At 33.4% G+C, this 20,686-nt stretch overlaps 1 protein-coding gene across 2 annotated transcripts in view; it reads left to right on the top strand.

Moving 5' to 3' along the window:
- Positions 1-20,686, top strand: part of LOC124543917 — a 60,954-nt gene that overhangs the window by 25,806 nt on the left and 14,462 nt on the right. The window contains exons 3-5 of one of the 2 annotated variants that reach the window (XM_047122242.1): positions 934-1,079; positions 1,317-1,458; positions 4,127-4,784. In XM_047122242.1, coding sequence (XP_046978198.1) covers positions 934-1,079; positions 1,317-1,458; positions 4,127-4,343 — 505 coding nt within the window. In that variant the 3' untranslated portion in view covers positions 4,344-4,784. Of the gene's footprint in view, positions 1-933; positions 1,080-1,316; positions 1,459-4,126; positions 4,785-20,686 lie in introns of those variants that run through there. The other variant, XM_047122243.1, reaches the window with a different exon arrangement.

The raw sequence follows: 20,686 nt of genomic DNA, 5'->3' as shown, positions 1-20,686 counted from the left end.
TTTTATTTTCATTCCATTGCATTTTCCGATGCTACATCTAATTTGTGTCGTACTATATACGGTTCTACAACAGGATCTCAGAAATCGTTCAAAATGCTTCTATTGCCAAATTAAAAAAAAAAATGTTGATTTCTGCGCTAGGTTACAACACAATTAGTGAGTTTATGATAGCAAACCTTGAAAATGAAACGATCACCTCCTGACTATTTCTATTCGTAATAAATGTATGTATTTAATTAGTTTGACAAAACAAAACATTAGGACCCGCTGAGTTTCTTTCGCCGGTTCTTCTCAGGTTGAGGTGTCTCCTTTTCCGAACCGGTGGTAATGTCAATATCAATAAGTACGTATAATACTACTTTATTAAATAAAATAATTTGAGTTTGAGCTTGTTTGTTGAAAAGGCTAAACGGTTGTCGTCATACGTTTCGATTCGATTTCGATAAACTATTAATTGTTAGAGTTGGGTCTAAACAAACGAGCAACTTAATTAGACAGATGCAGGTAACAAGTACTTTTAAACTATTTACGAAGGTAATAAGGCTTTTTCTAATATACCAGTTTCAATAATGTCATCTTAATGCATCGGTGTAATAAACGGTAAAATTATATAAAATATTTTCTAGTTATTTGGACCCAATCATACCATTGATGCTTACGACTCAATAGTAGGGGGAAATCAACCCAGCCAAAGCATTTAAAACGAGGGTTCAGGGCACAAACTGATAAACTTTTATTCTCACCGAATTTAAATATACTCGATGGACAATAAACATATGGTAGGACGGGAAGCAAATTATTTCAAAAAGACATGCTATTTTTTCTTACAATTGGCGACCCCATAAAACGTGAATGATGCCACAGATCAACTAGTGACACATTAAAAAAACAAACATCCATTTTTATAATGCATTGTATTTCATAATATCTTAGGGCATATCAGACGGGTATGGCGTGTATGGATGCATGGATCAAACGGTGTCTGCCAACTGACGGTCAGAAATTGGTACAGCAACAAATCGGCGGCGCACGAGCACTAATGCGATTCTTATGTACCAATGAAACAGCGCTACGGAGAGGTAAGATTTTTGTAAATTTATCTTATATTAGTTCTGCTTGGTGATTGGTACCAACCACACATCAGATATTCCTTTTAGTCCCCAAGGTTGGTGTTGCATTGGTAACGTGACATGTCATATATTTTCAATGGATACCATCGCCAATGCTCAACTAACCTTGGGGACTAAGAAAAAATGTCGTGTGTACCTGTTTTATTACATTACTTATAAGACGTGTTTTTGAAATTTTCTGTACAGATTTCCTAAAGGAGCCAACATGTTGGGCATTAGTGTCACCGGACTGGTCTCGGTGCGTTGATGAACTGCAGCTCGCTGTCCGCGACATCTCTGAGCGCTCTCACCACATAGTCTACTTCAACAAGAACACGGAATTATGCTGGTAACTCGTCAAATACTTCGAGAATTATATTAAGAACCTTCTTTTACGAATTGCGACGACGGTGATAAGATTAATAAAATGAATTAAAAAAATCAAATTAAAATATAAAACGTTCTACATTTACTTTACTCTATGCAAACTTCATAAGAATTAAAATTTCTTATTCATAATGTATATACTTATACATTATGAATAAGAAATACAATTCCCAGACGGCACGTCTATGTAACCTATTTAACAAGAAGAGTGGAACCTGATTTCTTCTGTCAATCTTTATTTTTCTTTTCGCAAAATTGTACAGACTTTATAACGATTAAATATAATTATTTATTTATTACATTTACAGATTATACTTATAATTAATCATTTAGACAACTTTAGTAGCTATATTTTTTTAATAATTATTATAATCTACATAGTATTGTAAGCCGCGTTTATCTGTACTAAATGTGCGATATGCTCCAATCAACATAGTATATATTTTTAGCAACTGTTGATAAGCTCTTGAAATTTAATAAATGTGTAATGTTTATTGCAGCATAGTATACCATGACTGTATTATCGTAATTGACTGTGTCTCTCAGAATAATTTAATATCGATATTCAAAAAAAATATTAAACACTTAAACGTAAATTTATATTTGAATTAGAAATTTTATTACATACTGGAATTAATTTTTGGAATTTTATATTTTAATCATATTGGAATCAATTTTTGGAATTTTATATTTTAATTATATTGGAATTACTTTGATTCTCAAATCGTTTCTTGTAAAATTATTTGGTTATTTGAACTTATTTGAAATTTCACGTTAGACAAATGCTCTGTTGAAATACGGTTATTGTTTAACTTTTAACGATGTAACATTTGAAAACTTTAAATATACAAATTGTCATCACAGCTGGCATTACACACATGTTACCGAATTATAAAGACCGTTACTTTATTATAATTTATTTAGCCATATTGTTAATTGTCTGTGAATAAAAAATATGAACGGAGTATTAAATTTTCTAATGGTGGTTTGGTGGCTTTGTGTAAGTGTCTAGGTAGCTTCTACTCATTCATCTTACACCAAATAGCAATACTCAGATTTTTTTAAATATTGGACTAAATCATATAAATTACTCTGATCCCAATATAAGCAGCTAAAGTACTTGTGTTATGGAAAATCAGAAGTAACGACGGTACCACAAACACCCATACCCAAGAAAACATAGAAAACTTTTTCTACATCGACTCGGCCGGGAAACGAACCCTCGGACCTCGGAGTGGCGTAACCATGAAAACCGGTGTACACACTACTCGACCACGGAGGTCGTCGATGTACTTTAGATCGCTTTGTTTCGGTTTAAAGGTTGAGTGAGTCAGTGTAAGTATAGGCCCAAGCACCATAACTTAGTTCCTAAGGTTAGTTGCACATTAGCGATGAAATAGATGGTTGATATATCTACAGCGCTAATATTAATATCTGGTGACAACTTACTTTTTTCGTGGCCCACTAGCTAATCTGATAACTTTTGACTTTACCTGTTGTTCCTAAAGTTTAACCCCGTTATACGTCGGTAACATTCGTTAAATTAGATTGATGAAGAGGTTTTCCCTTAAATATATTTAATGGAACTGTTATACATTGGTTGATTTGCACATGTATCAGTAGAATATATACATATATTTCGTTATAAAATGTATTTGCAGCATTTCAACAAACAAATAAATTGTTATTATTTTATATAATTGTTATTATTTATGTACGGATAAAATTATGTACGCATTGACGATGTAATAGTTAATATTTCTTACAGCGTCATTGTCTAAGGGTGATGGTGACCACTTACCACCAGGTGGCCCATATGCCACCTAATCAATAAAAAAAATTGAAATAAAAAAACCTATTAATGATTTTGTGAGAACGTTTCACTCGAAACAATGGCATACAAACATATTACTTTTAATGGGGCAATGTATACGATGTTACAATAACATCAGAAAGCTTTAAAAATGATTTTGTTACAAAATTAAAAAATATAAAAGATTATTATTTATGTATTATACATTTAAAGTTCATAAAATTATATTTTTTTATGGAATAGGTTGGCGGAATAGCATATGGGCCACATGATGGTAAGTGGTCACCATCATCACCCATAAGCAATGACGCCGTAGGAAAAAATAACTATACCTATATTAATACATGAATAACACATCATGGGAATGCTATTTGTTATATGAAATCAAACACAAATTGATAATAAAAATCAAACAGGATATGGTATTAACCTTCTCTGAACCGGTGGTCGCATTTAAATCTCTTTAAATGATTACTTAATTTTCTTACGATTCTTTAAACTTTAATGTACAAATTTAGTATTGATTAATTGAATTGAATCGTTCTTAAGAAACACTTTTGTGTTGATATATTGCTCACTTTGGTGTTTTGATTCAACAAATATATCGTCAATTCACACCACAGTCGTCCTTAAAAATATTAAACATTCCTGACATCCAATCACTCTTTAAATGGAAACAAAAATTCTAGGTATTGCTGTTTGGTGGTAATTTGTTTGATGAATACGTCGTACTCACCAAGTTGGTTCGCATAAAGCCCTACCACAATTGTTATAAAAAAAGTTACTGGAATAAAAAATACGGTATGTTTTATTTTAGTGCCCGTGACGCATTCGTCGCATGCGTGGCAATGGCTGGACGAGCTTGTTCTGCCCAAGCTGGAAACCTGCTGCGTCGTATGGCGTGGGTGCTCGCGCAAGACGTAGCCGCTTGCAGCGCGCAGCCCCGCGCGCACTGCGCTGCGTCGCTGTCACACATCGCGGCGCCGATGCTCACTGCACTATCCGGTGCATTACTTTACCCCCCAAGACTTTAAAACAATAGGTAGTTTAATGTATGTAAATAGTGATTTACGTAATGGTGGTTCTTAGGATAATAATATGTTCTTTTAGCGCGTTACACGCTGATTATGTTGAGTGTAGATCTTCGTAATAAGCTAAAGTAGCTAGTTGAAACAAAATCAGATTTAAACTTTGTTTCTACTTTTGTAAAACTAATATATCACGATGACTGTAAAAAAATGTAATATCATAAAAGAAAATTCGGCCGTTTAACAGTTTTATAAAAAGGTAGCTTTAGATATTGCAACTTTGCCAAACTTGTGTTTGTTAAGTCGATGCCTGAATATAAGGAACGAGGGTTGGATATCGATGTACATTTCTTGTAACATACTTAGATTTTGTCAATTTTACTATTCTTATGTGTGTAAATAAGCCAACTTTGTATAAATGTTAATAGCTCAATAAGATATATTATTATATTTGATTTTTACTAAAACTACTTTCTCAATACTATATTTAGTAAATCAACTTGTAAGTGTCAAAATCGACATGGCTTTTTTTATTTCATTCTTTTTATTTATGTTACGTGCTGTTTCAACTGACTTGTCAAAAATATTATTTATATAATTAAACAAATTCACATCATATTTTTTTATGTTCGAAATATGAATAATTGAACCTTAGTATAATCATCCAAAATGAAATGAGGCATTAATAGGAATAAGTTCAATATATTTTGTATTAATAGAAAACTGAACCAAATGTTCGATTGATGCCTTATACCATTAATAAACGAATTGTATAGTAATGTTATTTTGTTTCTAAATTTGAAATAGCTTATCCAATACTAAAACCCATTAAGTTTGCAAATGAATTTAATATTTTTGTAGTAGTTAGTATAAAGTAATTAGCGTCCTGCTGCTGAGCCCTTTGAGGAAAAGGTTTGGAGCTTATTGCCTAATATGCTCCAAAGTTGTTTTTCACTGTTGATCCTGAGGTAACTTATGAATGTCATTTTTTTTTATGAGATAGGTGGAAAACGAGCAGGAGGCTCACCTGATGGAAAGTGACTACCACCGCCCATGGACATCTGCAACACCAGGGGGCTTGCAGGTGCGTTGCCAGCCTTAAAGAAAGGAGTACGGTCTTTTCTTGAGGGTTCCCATGTGATATCGGTTCGGAAAAACCGCCGGCGAAAGCTGATTCCATAAAATGAAACGACAAAAGGAAACTTAACTCTTACATCGTATAGGTCAGCCACGGTGCCCTTGCCCCAACAATCAAAATAAAGAAGCGATACGAGCCCCTTGATTGATCCAGTATATTATTGTGTAAAAGGTAATTTGTAAAAAACATATTTGTTAAAGTATTCTCGTATTGTTTTTTGATAGATATACTGTAGGGTTTTATTGGCTGACACCGACTCCAAATATAACAATAATTATAACTACATGATATAATCGTTAATCGACTTTTAAGTAGTCTAATATTTTTCATTTCATTTAACTTAGGAAGACTCTAAAAAATATGTTGAATACGCAATTATTTTTATTACTTTTTCGTGCATATTCATTTGTTTTAAAATAGTGTTTTGTTTGAAGTCGGTTTTTCTTTTTGTTAAAATTTTATTTATTTTTTGATTTTAAGTGAAGCTGATGTTGACTAACAAATTTTTTTTAATATGGATAGATTAAGCGTTCCGTTTATATGAGTCAGAAACTACTTCGAGGACAATTTCAAAGGAAACTTGCGAATAAAGCAAAAATAGACTTTCGAAAATGCGGATTTAATACGTCACGCGGCGTGAATTACAAGGATCCCTCGAAAGAGCTGTAATCGAACTCAGCAAAAAAACTTTGAAAAAGACCAACTATATTTCGTACATCATATGACATCACATCACATACACAAAATTTGATTAAAGATAGTAAGAAATTCTGCCCCATATCGCACCCTAACTGCGAGCCGTATAGGAGTTCCATCACTACATAGTATAAAACAAAGTCGCTTTCTCTGTCCCTATATCTTTAAATCTACGCAACGGATTTTGATGCGGTTTTTTTTAAAAGATAGTGTGATTCAAGGGGAAGGTTTGTGTATATAATACATGAACAATATAGTAAAGAAACACTGATAATTTTAGAAGTTTGCGATGTGATGTCGTATATAAACAAATTCTGTAGTATATTTTGTATCAGTATTGCACCCGTGCGAAGCCGGGGTGGGTAGCTAGTTGATTATAATATTCGACTATGATAATTACATAAACATAACCACATTACGGAAGGTGACTCAAATATCCAAATAACCTATAAATAAAAGATTCGACCGAGTATCGCTAACGTGCTCCTCAGAATTGTTCCGTTCCCTTCCGTTCCGTTACTTTGTCATGGATCCTGTGCTCAGAACCTTACCAAACTTTCACCAAATTACCCTTGAAGTATATATTTTATATTAAAAAAAGAATTATCAAAATTGGTTAACGTGATTTTCAGTTATTCACCTATTTGTCGCGCATATACATAATGCAAATTTAAGACTTATGCCGTTTTCACATGGATACCATCATCGGAAAAAAAATTAAAAAAAATGGGACCCCACGGGAAGCACTACCTTTCAAACAAAAAAAAATTATCAAAATCGGACCACCCAGTGAAAAGTTATGAGGTAACAAACATAAAAAAAAAAATACAGACGAATTGATAACCTCCTCCTTTTGGAAGTCGGTTGAAAAGTGGAGCAAGATCGGCATATTAGTAGTTACGATGTAGCTGAAGAACTGGCAATTGACCACAAAACGGTTTTGACTCATTTGAATAAAGCTGGGTACACAAAAAAGCTCGATATAAGGGTGCCTCATGAACTCACTGAAAGAAACCTAATGAACCGTGTACTCATTTGTGATCTTTATTACGACGTAATGAAACCGAACCATTTTTGAAGAAGCTGATAACTGGTGATGAAAAGTGGATCACATGCGACAAGAACGTGCGAAAAAGATCGTGGTCAAAGGCCGGTCAAGCTTCACAGACTGTGGCAAAACCCGGATTAACTCGCAACAAGGTAATGCTGTGTGTATGGTGGGATTGGAAGGGCATCATTCATTATGAGCTGTTACCGCCCGGCAGGACCATCGATTCAGAACTGTATTGCGAACAATTGATGAGATTGAAGCAAGAAATTGAGAGAAAGCGGCCAGAATTGATCAACAGAAAGGGTGTGGTTTTTCACCATGACAACGCTAGACCTCACACATCTTTAGCCACTCAACAAAAATTACGAGAGTTTGGCTGGGAGGTATTAATGCAGCCGCCGTATAGTCCTGACCTTGCACCTTCAGATTTTCATCTGTTTCGGTATCTGCAGAATTCCTTAGGCAGTGTCAGGTTAACATCACGAGAGGACTGCCAAAACCACTCGTCGCAGTTTTTCGATCAGAAGCCCCAAAATTTTTACAGCAATGGGATCATGTCACTACCAACAAGATGGCAAAAAGTTATGGAACAAAATGGCACCTACATACTTTAGTCAAATGTAAATAAAATATAAAAAAAAACTTTTTGGATTTTCATATAAAATACGAAGAAACTTTTTCCCCAACCTATTATTTAAATATTTTAACCAAAGATTATTTTATATGCGTTACTACATACTAATATTATTTTCATAAAGCGCTGGTTTAGAGAGATTTCGAATAATTTTCCAATAAATTATGCAATTGTAACAAATAAACAAGAGGAATACGAGTATAATTTTGTATTATTTTACTAGATATGTGTTTGCTCGTTGGAATTGGTATGTTTTTGCTATAGAAAATTGTATTGTAGATGCCCCTGGGCTGTAGTCTCGAATATACTCTCTAAGCTAAAGACATCATACATATTAGTACTGTGTAGTATTTTCTGCACCTCAGGCCAAGACGTTTTCTCTGCCATACTTGAAAGATATCGCTTTTTAAAACATACGTTATTATTGTATTGGTGTGCAATAAGTATAATGCTATTATTACTTCCAAGTACTAATTTTATTATCAGAGCAAGAGAATAGAGAGTGAGTCTGTGTGAGTGCACACATTCAAGCACCAAACAGGATTCACGTGATGGAATGAGCTGCATCTCATCTGCTTAAGAGAGGAGGCCATTGCACAACAGGATCAACTTACCCTATAACAAATGAATATTACCACAATACCCTTTTTTAGTAAAATTGACTCAAGGGGGTAAGTGAAAGCACTAATGTCTTATTCACACTCAATAGAACTGGATAGAGATTACAGAGACAATCTGAACGTGACATTTGTCGCTCCCACGAGAGTTTTTAGATAGGATGTGGCGAAATTGTATCGAAGTCGTGCCCATGTATAAAATGTTTGAAAGGATTATTTTTTAGTCAAAATTTCATTTTATAGATACAAAACTATTTAATTTATTTTAAAATGTTTTCTGATTATATTTTTTTCTGTGCTTCAGTCACAAGGATGGATTTATTTTAATAATGATATAAACAACATATAAAATATTTGCTTCAGCGGGTCCGATGTTAAAGTCAGACGCACATCGAATCCTGATAAAGTGAACTCTATACTCTAAACATAGCACACAGCCATTATAACGAATGCTTTTCCTTTTATCGTTTCACACCTTAAAAATAACAACACAAAGGCTCGCAGGTGCTTTCTAATTACCGTTGGCGTCTGTAAGCATTGTATCGAGCGAGTAACGTTAGAAAAATATGTACATGTAGTCGTTATACAATATTAAATAATAGCAATTATTTTGAGTAATTCAGTATAATACAATTATGAATACATGTACGATGTAAACAATATAATGAATAAAATAATTACTAGAACTTGTTTGAAAAATTTATTAAATTAATGTATTGTATATATACTAGCTATACCCGCCCGTTTCGCTGGGCATTATTCGCAGAAAAATAAATTATTTTTTCGTTTTGTAATTAATTACTGATCATTAGCAATGTACAAATGATAAAGAAACAAATAAAAAGAAAAAAACATGAGAGATCTAATCAAATTCTTAAAAAAAAAATTAATATTCGTCATCTTTGGCATCTTTTTCAATGATGTCCTCGATAGGCTGCAGATTGTATATATTATATATAGGTATAGGTTATGTATATAGGTACGATGAAATTTTTAATTAAACTTCTATAGTCTGTAAAAGTTTCATCAAACCAACACGTCCTCTTTTATCCGGTTCTATCAAATATCGATGTTATTACATTTACAACCTTGTCAATACTTGCGACGTAGGTACGTCAAAGGATCCGGAGCATATTCTTGCATATGTCTTGGACTTCTACTGTACGAAGATCTTTGTCCAATACCAGCAGCTATTTTATCATTCGATATTGTATCTCGTAAATAAATGTACTCTTTGGTTCAGAGTTTTGATTGGTTGTATCGAATGTAGTTTAATCGTTCGTTGTCGACCATAGCGTACACGTCAACAATGAATTGTTAAAATAGTTGACGACACTTCAGAATATGGTTAGACTGATTCTCTATAATCATTATACGATACGCAAAAAAATCCACACAACTAACTCTTCGATGTCACAGAGCCTGTCGTGAGAATATTTTGATACAGTCCGAGATGATATCCATCTTCTGCTCGCATAAACATAATTGGATAATCGTAATAATTGTCATACGATTGATATGTTTCAGCGACACCTTGATTGTTTTTGTGTGGCTTAGTGATAACAATACCTCGTTTTTTAATTTCCGTACCGACAACTACAGCTGTGTGTTCAGGAGCTACGGCAGCATTAAGACGCCTTTCATACTCTGCATTCAATGGCGTGCTATCTGCATTGATAATAACTTTGTTTCATTTGTTGTTTCACCTTCTAGAGCAGTTTTAAAATCTTTAACTAAACATTTATTTTCATAAAGCATAATCCTAAATTTAGCAATGATTTCTCGATTAGTTGTGGTACTGAACATGCATTGAACAATCTTTTTCTACGCTGTCCATGTCCATTTTATTTAGATACTGGAAGAAGTGAACCAATCATATTCATATTTATAGATAAGATACACTTTAAACTTAGACGCGTAATGTATGTTTGTTACCTCATAACTTTTCACTGGGTGGACCGATTTTGATAATTTTTTTTTTGTTTGAAAGGTAGTGCTTCCCGTGGGGTCCTATTTTTTATTTTTTTTCCGATGATGGTATCCATGTGAAAACGACATAAGTCTTAAATTTGCGTTATGTATATGCGCGACAAATAAGTGAATAACTGAAAATCACGTTAACCAATTTTGATAATTCTTTTTTTATTATAAAAAATATACTTGAAGGGTAATTTGGTGAAAGTTTGGTAAGGTTCTGAGCACAGGATCCATGACAAAGTAACGGAACGGAAGGGAACGAAACAATTCTGAGGAGCACGTTAGCGATACTCGGTCGAATCTTTTATTTATAGGTTATTTGGATATTTGAGTCACCTTCCGTAATGTGGTTATGTTTATGTAATTATCATAGTCGAATATTATAATCCACTAGCTACCCACCCCGGCTTCGCCAGGGGTGCAATACTGATACAAAATATACTACAGAATTTGTTTATATACGACATCACATCGCAAACTTCTAAAATTATCAGTGTTTCTTTACTATATTGTTCATGTATTATATACACAAACCTTCCCCTTGAATCACACTATCTTTTAAAAAACACCCCATCAAAATCCGTTGCGTAGATTTAAAGATATAGGGACAGAGAAAGCGACTTTGTTTTATACTATGTATGTAGTGATGGAACTCCTATACGGCTCGCAGTTAGGGTGCGATATGGGGCAGAATTTCTTACTATCTTTAATCAAATTTTGTGTATGTGATGTGATGTCATATGATGTACGAAATATAGTTGGTCTTTTTCAAAGTTTTTTTGCTGAGTTCGATTACAGCTATTTCGAGGGATCCTTGTAGTTCACGCCGCGTGACGTATTAAATCCGCATTTTCGAAAGTCTATTTTTGCTTTCTTCGCAAGTTTCCTTTGAAATTTTCCTCGAAGTAGTTTCTGACTCATATAAACGGAACGCTTAATCTATCCATAGTAAAAAAAAATAGTTAGTCAACATCAGCTTCACTTAAAATCAAAAAATAAATAAAATTTTAACAAAAAGAAAAACCGACTTCAAACAAAACACTATTTTAAAACAAATGAATATGCACGAAAAAGTAATAAAAATAATTGCGTATTCAACATATTTTTTAGAGTCTTCCTAAGTTAAATGAAATGAAAAATATTAGACTACTTAAAAGTCGATTAACGATTATATCATGTAGTTATAATTATTGTTATATTTGGAGTCGGTGTCAGCCAATAAAACCCTACAGTATATCTATCAAAAAACAATACGAGAATACTTTAACAAATATGTTTTTTACAAATTACCTTTTACACAATAATATACTGGATCAATCAAGGGGCTCGTATCGCTTCTTTATTTTGATTGTTGGGGCAAGGGCACCGTGGCTGACCTATACGATGTAAGAGTTAAGTTTCCTTTTGTCGTTTCATTTTATGGAATCAGCTTTCGCCGGCGGTTTTTCCGAACCGATACCACATGGGAACCCTCAAGAAAAGACCGTACTCCTTTCTTTAAGGCTGGCAACGCACCTGCAAGCCCCCTGGTGTTGCAGATGTCCATGGGCGGTGGTAGTCACTTTCCATCAGGTGAGCCTCCTGCTCGTTTGCCACCTATGTCATAAAAAAATGACATTCATAAGTTACCTCAGGTGCAACAGTGAAAAACAACTTTGGAGCATATTAGGCAATAAGCTCCAAACCTTTTCCTCAAAGGGCTCAGCAGCAGGACGCTAATTACTTTATACTAACTACTACGTAGTACGTAGGGTTTTATTGGCTGACACCGACTCCAAATATACCAATAACTATAACTACATGATATAATCGTTAATCGACTTTTAAGTAGTCTAATATTTTTCATTTCATTTAACTTAGGAAGACTCTAAAAAATATGTTGAATACGCAATTATTTTAATTACTTTTTCGTGCATATTCATTTGTTTTAAAATAGTGTTTTGTTTGAAGTCGGTTTTTCTTTTTGTTAAAATTTTATTTATCTAATATGCTGAAGGAAATATTCAGACTCATCAGTCGTTCTCGTAACGTAGATAAGAAGAAGTTCTGGTGGTTCAATCAGTTGTGGTAAATGCATTTTGCCAGTGGAGTAGCACTTTATCAGCAGTTTATTTTAAACATCATAGCGTGACAATATATATTCATTGAATCAATGATCACATCGGGATTTATTGAGATTGGTTCTAGTTCTTGACTTAGTCTATTTTAATTGTTGATCGTCCAGTTGTTGGGCTGGCGCGTCGGGTTTTTCAGCATTTCTTGGTAAAGATGCTTGTTCGTAGATCTGGAACTTGATCATTACGTTGACTAACTGTTTTGGCAACTCTCAAAGTAGAATTCGGATTCTATTTGTTTCTAAACGTATTTCTTGTTGGTATGTTGTTTCCGTAGCTCTATTGGATGATGTTGATGTTCTGATCTTTTGTTTCTTCAATGTCATGGTAGTTTCTATTTATATAAATTTATTTTATTCAGTGATGATCAATGATTGGCATTTTTTATTTCATATTTTATACTTATCGGTTGATCGGCGTAGAAATGCATCGTGATACTCGTAAGGGCTATCTGTTGGTTATTTTTAATGATACGGGTAAAATAATCACTTTCTCCGTGAAAAATTCTTGTACGTACACATTTTCATGACAATCGGTTGAACGGTGTAGATATATTTATATTGCAGCGCTACCTGGTGGCGAGTTAGGTACATCAATCGGGATAGCATAATCTCTTTATTTATTTAATCTTAATGATCGATCAAATAGTTTCTGAGTTTATCGATGGCACACATACAAACATCCACTTTTGTATATAGATAGCCTACCATTTGCGCAAGCACATGTTTTTCCTATATACCAATTTTTATAAAGATCGGTGCATCTGTTCTCGAGTTATAGCAGAACATATTGACAGACAAAAATGTCTAAAATGGTAAAAACTATGCCAGTCAATCATAAAAAGAATACTTATGACGAATTACGACAAAAATAAGTCGCCGTCCCCGGGGAACAAAATGATAACTTCCATTATAATCGTTTTAGTGTTTTGTCGTTTTTGAGATCTTTGGATACTAATACACCTGCTCAATTTTTTTCATAAATATTGTAGTGATACTTACGAAGTTACCAAATATTACACTATTATTCTACGATTATACTCATACCTGATATTTCAAGAACATAAATATATTGTACTATTATCTTAATGTCTTTATATCTTACTGTAGGACAAACAGCCTAACAATTATTTTCTCGTGAAAACTTCTCGACTAGCTTGTGATAAAAGCAGTTATCATTTTATTCTTGTGCAAAACAGTCTTTGCGTTTTGTATAAGGTGGGTTTGTAATACTACTTTTGATGAAGTAGTTATAACTCATACCATGTTATATGTTAAAAGAGCCCAAAAGAAGGAATTTATTATGAGGAAAATGATATAGCTGAAGATTTCTCGGCGGACGAATCAGAGTATTAGTCGAGTCTACAAACAACATCAAAAATATTGCAACTCAATTGTCTGTCAAGTACTAGAGGCAATTCTGATTACATAGAAACAGCAACTAAAAAATTGTAAACAATATCCAAAATTTCTTTTTTTTTTAACACTAGAAATATTATAGCATCGCTATGAGTTATATACGAAGCTTATGGAATTTCAGATAATCCTAAAACAAAGACAGAATGTATTCTTGACTTCACTCCAACTAAGATTTATAAAAAAAATAATTATCAAGGAATTTAAAAAAAATATCAACGAGGTGCCAATAAATGGTTTCAAAATCAAAATGAACCATCAAAAGGAAAGATTGGAATTAATGAACATGACCTACGAGAGCAACGAGATTTTCAATGTATTCATAATCAACAGCCAATGTTCGCCCACTGCCGGACATAGGCCAATTGCACGCATTGTGATCATTCTTCGGCTCAGTAGCCGGCTGGCAGGAGCTGGATGCACTGGCATCCAGCTCCTGCCAGCCGTCTTGCGTAAATTTTCACTCCTCCACGCCCGAGAACGTCTTACACTACGATTGCCGAAACGAGGTCTCTACTATAGAACACTTTTTCCCTAACGGTTATCGGATCTGTGATGACGTTTGTTCTGATGTGATTCCGCAGAGAAACGCTGAGCTGGTTTAAAGTCTTAAACTGTTTGATCAGCTTTGTCGTGAGTGACTACGATTTGGCTCCGTATGTCATGACGGGTAGGCAGTGATTGAAGACTTTCGTCTTAAGGCTCTGTAGGATCGACGATGTTAAGATTCGACGTAACTTCCGAAACGCTGCCATGCCTAGCTGAATTCTTCTATTCACCTCGTCCTCAAGGTTGTTCTACCAAATCAGTCCGAAACCCGTCCTGTCCAGGGGGTTGGAATTTGTCGAGTCTTCGCGCAAGATTGACACCAGAGACCATAGATGTCTTCAATTTTCGAAACGGTTTTGAGCATCTCCTAGACTGAAGTTAGTACCTTTTACTATAAAAGAAAGTATCCTATTCACAACTTCACTGTATATGATGATATTATTTATAAAGGGTTGTTAGGTATTACTATGTTTGGCATGCTCAGATAGCGAAAAGAGGTGCTAATAAAAAAAGGTACTTGCTTGAGGCAATTGCTACTCCATGAGAAGAAAAGAGGCGTCAATGACATGTTATTTTACTCCGATATGTGTTACGGTCAAAATAAAAACAGATTTATTATAGTTTGATATATATTTGCCTCACAAAAGCTTGGATTTAATACAACGGACAGATGTTTTGAGATCGGCCACGACCAAATTGTGGGAGATTCGATGCATTTCAATATTGAGGGTTAACTGAAACATAGAATAGAATACACTCCCGATTAAATTTACTCAATTGTTAGGAGCACATGTGTTAATGGCGACGGATATAACGTCAAGGAAATGGTGAAATCAGTTTTACAACCTAAGGGAGAGTCTAAAAAACTGGTAAGATGGTAAGAGAATATTGTGGACTCAAATTATGGAAGAGAGTGTTACCCATTCACAGCAATCAGTATTAAAATACAGACATGATTTAAGCATAGAACCTGTGAAGAATCAGTATGAAACAAGATACCCGACAGATAGTGAGTCCAAACCCCAGCGATGTGGCGGAGTTGCCAGTGCTATAGATATGTATACTGAACTTTTTCCAGTAATCAAGGCTATATATGATGGTTTTATGTGCGTTTCCAAGTCAGGACATATCTCAAGCATTATCACGCTCTTAACAAGTTTCTAACTCATCAGGGTAACTCTGGGAGCAATGCTGATGACGAGGAAGTTCATGATTAATATAATAATATATATATATATAATAATAGGTAGTTGAGTATTGCAGTTGAGTATTAAGTTTTTTAATTAATAATATGGAACTATGGATTACTTATTTACTCGATTTAAAGGATTGAAATAAAACAGATGAACAGATGAAAAATATTGGACGTTTTGTTGTATTTCCTTGGTTTAATTTTGTTTTAATAAAAGGTATCATTAGAAAAGTAAAACTAAAGGTGATAACCATATCAAAATTTTACAAGAAAAATCGATTACAGTCATTAAAGATAAAATGATAAATGAATATTTACGAGAACAAAATGATATTATTGTATTATCATTTGTATTTGGACTCTTGAAACCCTAAGAATAAAATGATATAGCTGTTGTACAATATTTGACTTTGCATAGGAAATACTGTGAATAAAATGATAACGGACGTTAGGCAACACAGGTGATGATTGATTTTGGCTAACTTCTTATTTTTTAAATATCTCCGTTTCAACATAAGTTACAGGTTGTACTCGCTATGAACTTACAGGTTTCAAAAATCTAATTTTCTAAAAACTTTAAACCACGCTTCTATGTCCAGTATTTAAGAAGTTATTGACGAAAACATGTTTTTAAATTCTCCTGAAAATTTACGTTTTGTTAGTTATCTTTTTATTCCCCGGGGACGGCGAAGTGTACAAACAGACTCTAGAGATTTGTATAGTAGTATAGATTTAGTATTCACGTGCGATAGCTTTATTATTAGCCTATTTCTATATAACTTTGGTATTTCTATACCAATTTCTATGCTTCTTTTTTATGGAATAGTTAATACTGTTAACTTTTTTAATTTGGGATGATTGAGAGTGTTATAAACGCAGGAATAGACAAATATTATATTATATATTCAGAAACCTTCGAACTACCGAGCAATTGGGAGTGACACGTGTTATTGTGAGTCAACCATAAAAGATAGACAAAGGCTGTCATGGGATATTTTTTATATAATTTTAAGGAGACCATTTCCGTAATACACAATTTCTATGTAGCTTTAACCATTAAGGTTGTACACGCGACGGAAGCTTAAAATATGGAGTAACTTCTTCCGTTTCCCGACATTTCCCTTCACTGCTCTGCTCCTATTGACTGTAGCGTGATGAAAAGTATATTATAACCCGCTCAGGAGAATGGAAAATAATTGTACCAAGTTTCGTTAAAATCCGTCGAGTAGTTTTTGTTTCTATAACGGTTATACGGACAGACAGACAAAAATTTTACAGATTGCATTTTTGTCATCAGTATCGACCCCTTTTCAACCTCTGATAGTTATTTTGGAAAAATATTCCGTGTACAGAATTTACCTCCCTACAGATTTATTATAAGTATAGATAAATTTCATAAAGTATTTTTATTAATTCTAGATCACTAACACCAACTATTTTACTAATGAACGGTACTGCTCATGTGATGTATTGGTCTTGAAGTCCAAGTTTATTTTATCATTACTGACACGTATATTAAAATATATATTTCTTTTTGGTATTTAATTTGTATTTCATTGACGTATTGAAGAAAACTATTCATATGTCTCATACACATAATAACGAAGTAGTCAGTAGTTGTTATCTTTCCTACTTACTCAGCTCATTCAGCAAAATTCAACGGAACTGTACAATATTAATTTATCCGCGATGTTCAGCCGCCCAATGTCAATAGAATGATGGCTTTACGCCCGAAGCCTGACACAGAGTTTAGCTACGAAAACAGTTGACATGCGTTTGTGTAAACAACGTCTATTTTCCACGTAACTAAAATATTCTGTGATTTGTAATGTAACTTCAGCGACCTTATCGTCTATCGGTTTTATTAATAAATTTATTTAATATGGCGTCGATATGTGACGTGGAGTTACTTTCGAAACGAATCAAGTTGTTACTATTTATTAATATTTATACGCGCGAGTAACTTTTGCTTAGAAATAACCAATCAAGTAGTGAGCAAAGGTCATCACGCTTAAAGCGATCTATACCGACAACTTATATTTAAGGGAAGGACAAAATCGTGAGGAGTAGTGGCCACTTATTATTCATTAAAAATATTGATAGATTTGAGAAGACTTCTAAAATATTCATCCGAATGAAAAGAAAACAAATCGAAGTTATTCTCAGACATAAATTGTTTATTTATTTCACTGTGTTTAGAAGTAATAAATAAAATATTTTTTTTCTAAAAAACATCACCGACTTCAAAGTGATTACTAAAAAGTAATAAAATAATTTAATTTGAAAACGTATTATTGAAATCGGCCGATCGTATGTAAATATTTCTACATTTTGTTTTTCACTCAAAATCGTCCGACTTCAATATTTTTGAATAACGTTATGAAATTCGTCGAATTCAAACTATAAATATTTTTAAAAACTGTTTATACAACGTTTATCAATGACAAAACAAAGTAGTCAGTGGCAGGTAACCTACTTAAATTGTTAGATAACATTTAGTAAATGATTACGGCAGACTCTGATTTACTTACTAGCTTTGTATATAAATATATGTGATTATCATAATGTGTTGCATATAAAGAAAAGTATTTTCGTGTGATAAACAATATATACATATAAAGAACCACGGTACGGAATGTATATGTATAAAATTCCTCGTTTTCTTAAAAGCCACAACTGGCATGTGTTTTCAACCGACTTCAAAAAGGAGGAAGTTATCAATTCGTCTGTATTTTTTTTTCTTTTTTTTTATGTTTGTTACCTCATAACTTTTTACTGGGTGGACCGATTTTGATAATTTTTTTTTGCTTGAAAGGTAGTGCTTCTCGTGGGGTCCTACTTTAATTTTATTTTTTTCCAATGATTGTATCCGTATGAAAACGACATAAGTCTTAAATTTGCATTATGTATGTGCGCGATAAATAGGTGAATAACTCAAAATTGGTTGGCACAATTTTGATTATTATTTTTATATTATAAAGGATATACTTTAAGGGTAGTTTGGTGATAGTTTGGTAAGGCTCTGAGCATAGGATCCATTACAAATTAAGCGAACGGGAGGGAACGGAACAATTCTGAGGAGCACGTTAGCAATACTCGGTCGAATCTTTTATTTATGGGTTACTTGGATATTTGAATCACCTTCCGGAACGTGGTTATGTTCATGTCATTGTCATAATCGAATATTATAATCAACTAGCAACCCGCCCCGACTTCTCACGGGTACAATACTGATACTAAATATACTAAATAATTTGTTTATTTATGACATCACATTACAAACTTCTAAAATTGTCAGTGTTTCTTTACTATATTGTTCATGTATTATATACACAAACCTTCCCCTTGAATTACACTATCTATTAAAAAAAACCGCATCAAAATCCGTTGCGTAGTTTTAAAGATATAGGGACAGAGAAAGCGACTTTGTTTTATACTATGTATTGACGGAACTCCTAAACGGCTTACAGTTAGGGTGCGATTTGGGGCTGAATTTCTTATTATCTTTAATCAAATTTTGTGTATATGATGTACGACTTATAATAGCTCTTTTGCAAAGTTTTTTACTGAGGTCGATTACAACTCTTTCGAGGATGGTACCTTGTAGTTTATGCCGCATGACGTATTAAAGCCGCATTTTCGAAAGTCTATTTTTGTTTTATTCGAAAATTTCTTTTAAAACTGTCCCCGAAGTAGTTTCTGATTTATATAAACGGCACGCTTAATCTATCCATATTAAGAAAAAAAAATGATAGTCTGCATCAGTTTCACTTAAAATCAAAAAATAAATAAAATTTTAACATTAAATTTTTATAAATTAAAAAAAACCGCCTTCAAAAATGAACTAAAAAGAAAAAAATAACCAGTTCACCGCCTTCAAAAGGTGATTAAAAAATCGTAAATTGGATATGGATGTAACTGATTATTTTTTTCTTTTTAGTTCATTTTTGAAGGCGGTTTTTTTTAATTTATAAAAATTTATTTACTGCTTTTCAGTGTTGTTTTGTTATTTATAATTATAATTGGTAGTGTTTGTCATTCACTTTAATGCCGTTAATCATTGAGGAGTTCTCCTGGTAGTCCACCATCAGCTAGACTTCATCATAGGCATGTTTACTAACATCAATTGCTTGACGATTATCTTAAAGAAATAGAACTAAGCCCGTAAAATAGTTACTTACTAATAGGTTATGATTACTAGTTGTGGTCTTCATCATCAGTTCCACTTCATCAAATGTCACTTTTCGTGAGCATATGACCAAGGCACTTTGAATAAAACCGAAATCACTATAGGTCTGCCTATAAAATTTGAGGAGTTCCCTCGATTTCTCCAGGATCCCATCATCAGATCCTGATCTCCTGACAATGGGACCACCTGTAAAACATGCCCTTTCAAACAAAAAAAGAATTGTCAAAATCGGCCCAGCCATCTTCGAGTAATTCGGTAACATACATAAAAAATAAAAAAAATAAAAAAAAAGGCCCCGACGAATTGAGAACCTCCTCCTTTTTTTGAAGTCGGTTAAAAAGAAAAACCGACTTCAAACAAAACACTATTTTAAAACAAATAAAAATGCACTAAAAAGTAATAAAAATAATTGCATATTTAACATATTTTTGAGAGTCCTCCTAGGTAAAATGAAATGAAAAATATTAGACTACTTAAAAGTCGATTTATGATTATATAACGTAGTTATAATTATTGCTATATTTGGAGTCGGTGTCATTCGGAAAAGGGTAACTACTGTGTTTTATTCTTCTCTTACAAGCCAGGTATCAACTTAACTACAAAAGTCATCTAAGGTAAGGTATGATGAGGGTTGACGTTGACTTCAGACAACGAATATAACCCTGACGTAAGAATGACTAAGAAAGTAATATACATAGAGACTTTATAACTTTATATATATAATAGTTCGTCATTGTGGTTGGCATACTGCCACTAAGTGTTAATACTCTGTGACAG

Source organism: Vanessa cardui, chromosome 3, assembly GCF_905220365.1.
Source record: "Vanessa cardui chromosome 3, ilVanCard2.1, whole genome shotgun sequence".
Taxonomy (NCBI): Eukaryota; Metazoa; Arthropoda; class Insecta; order Lepidoptera; family Nymphalidae; genus Vanessa; species Vanessa cardui.
This window is presented reverse-complemented; position numbering and strand designations above follow the sequence as displayed.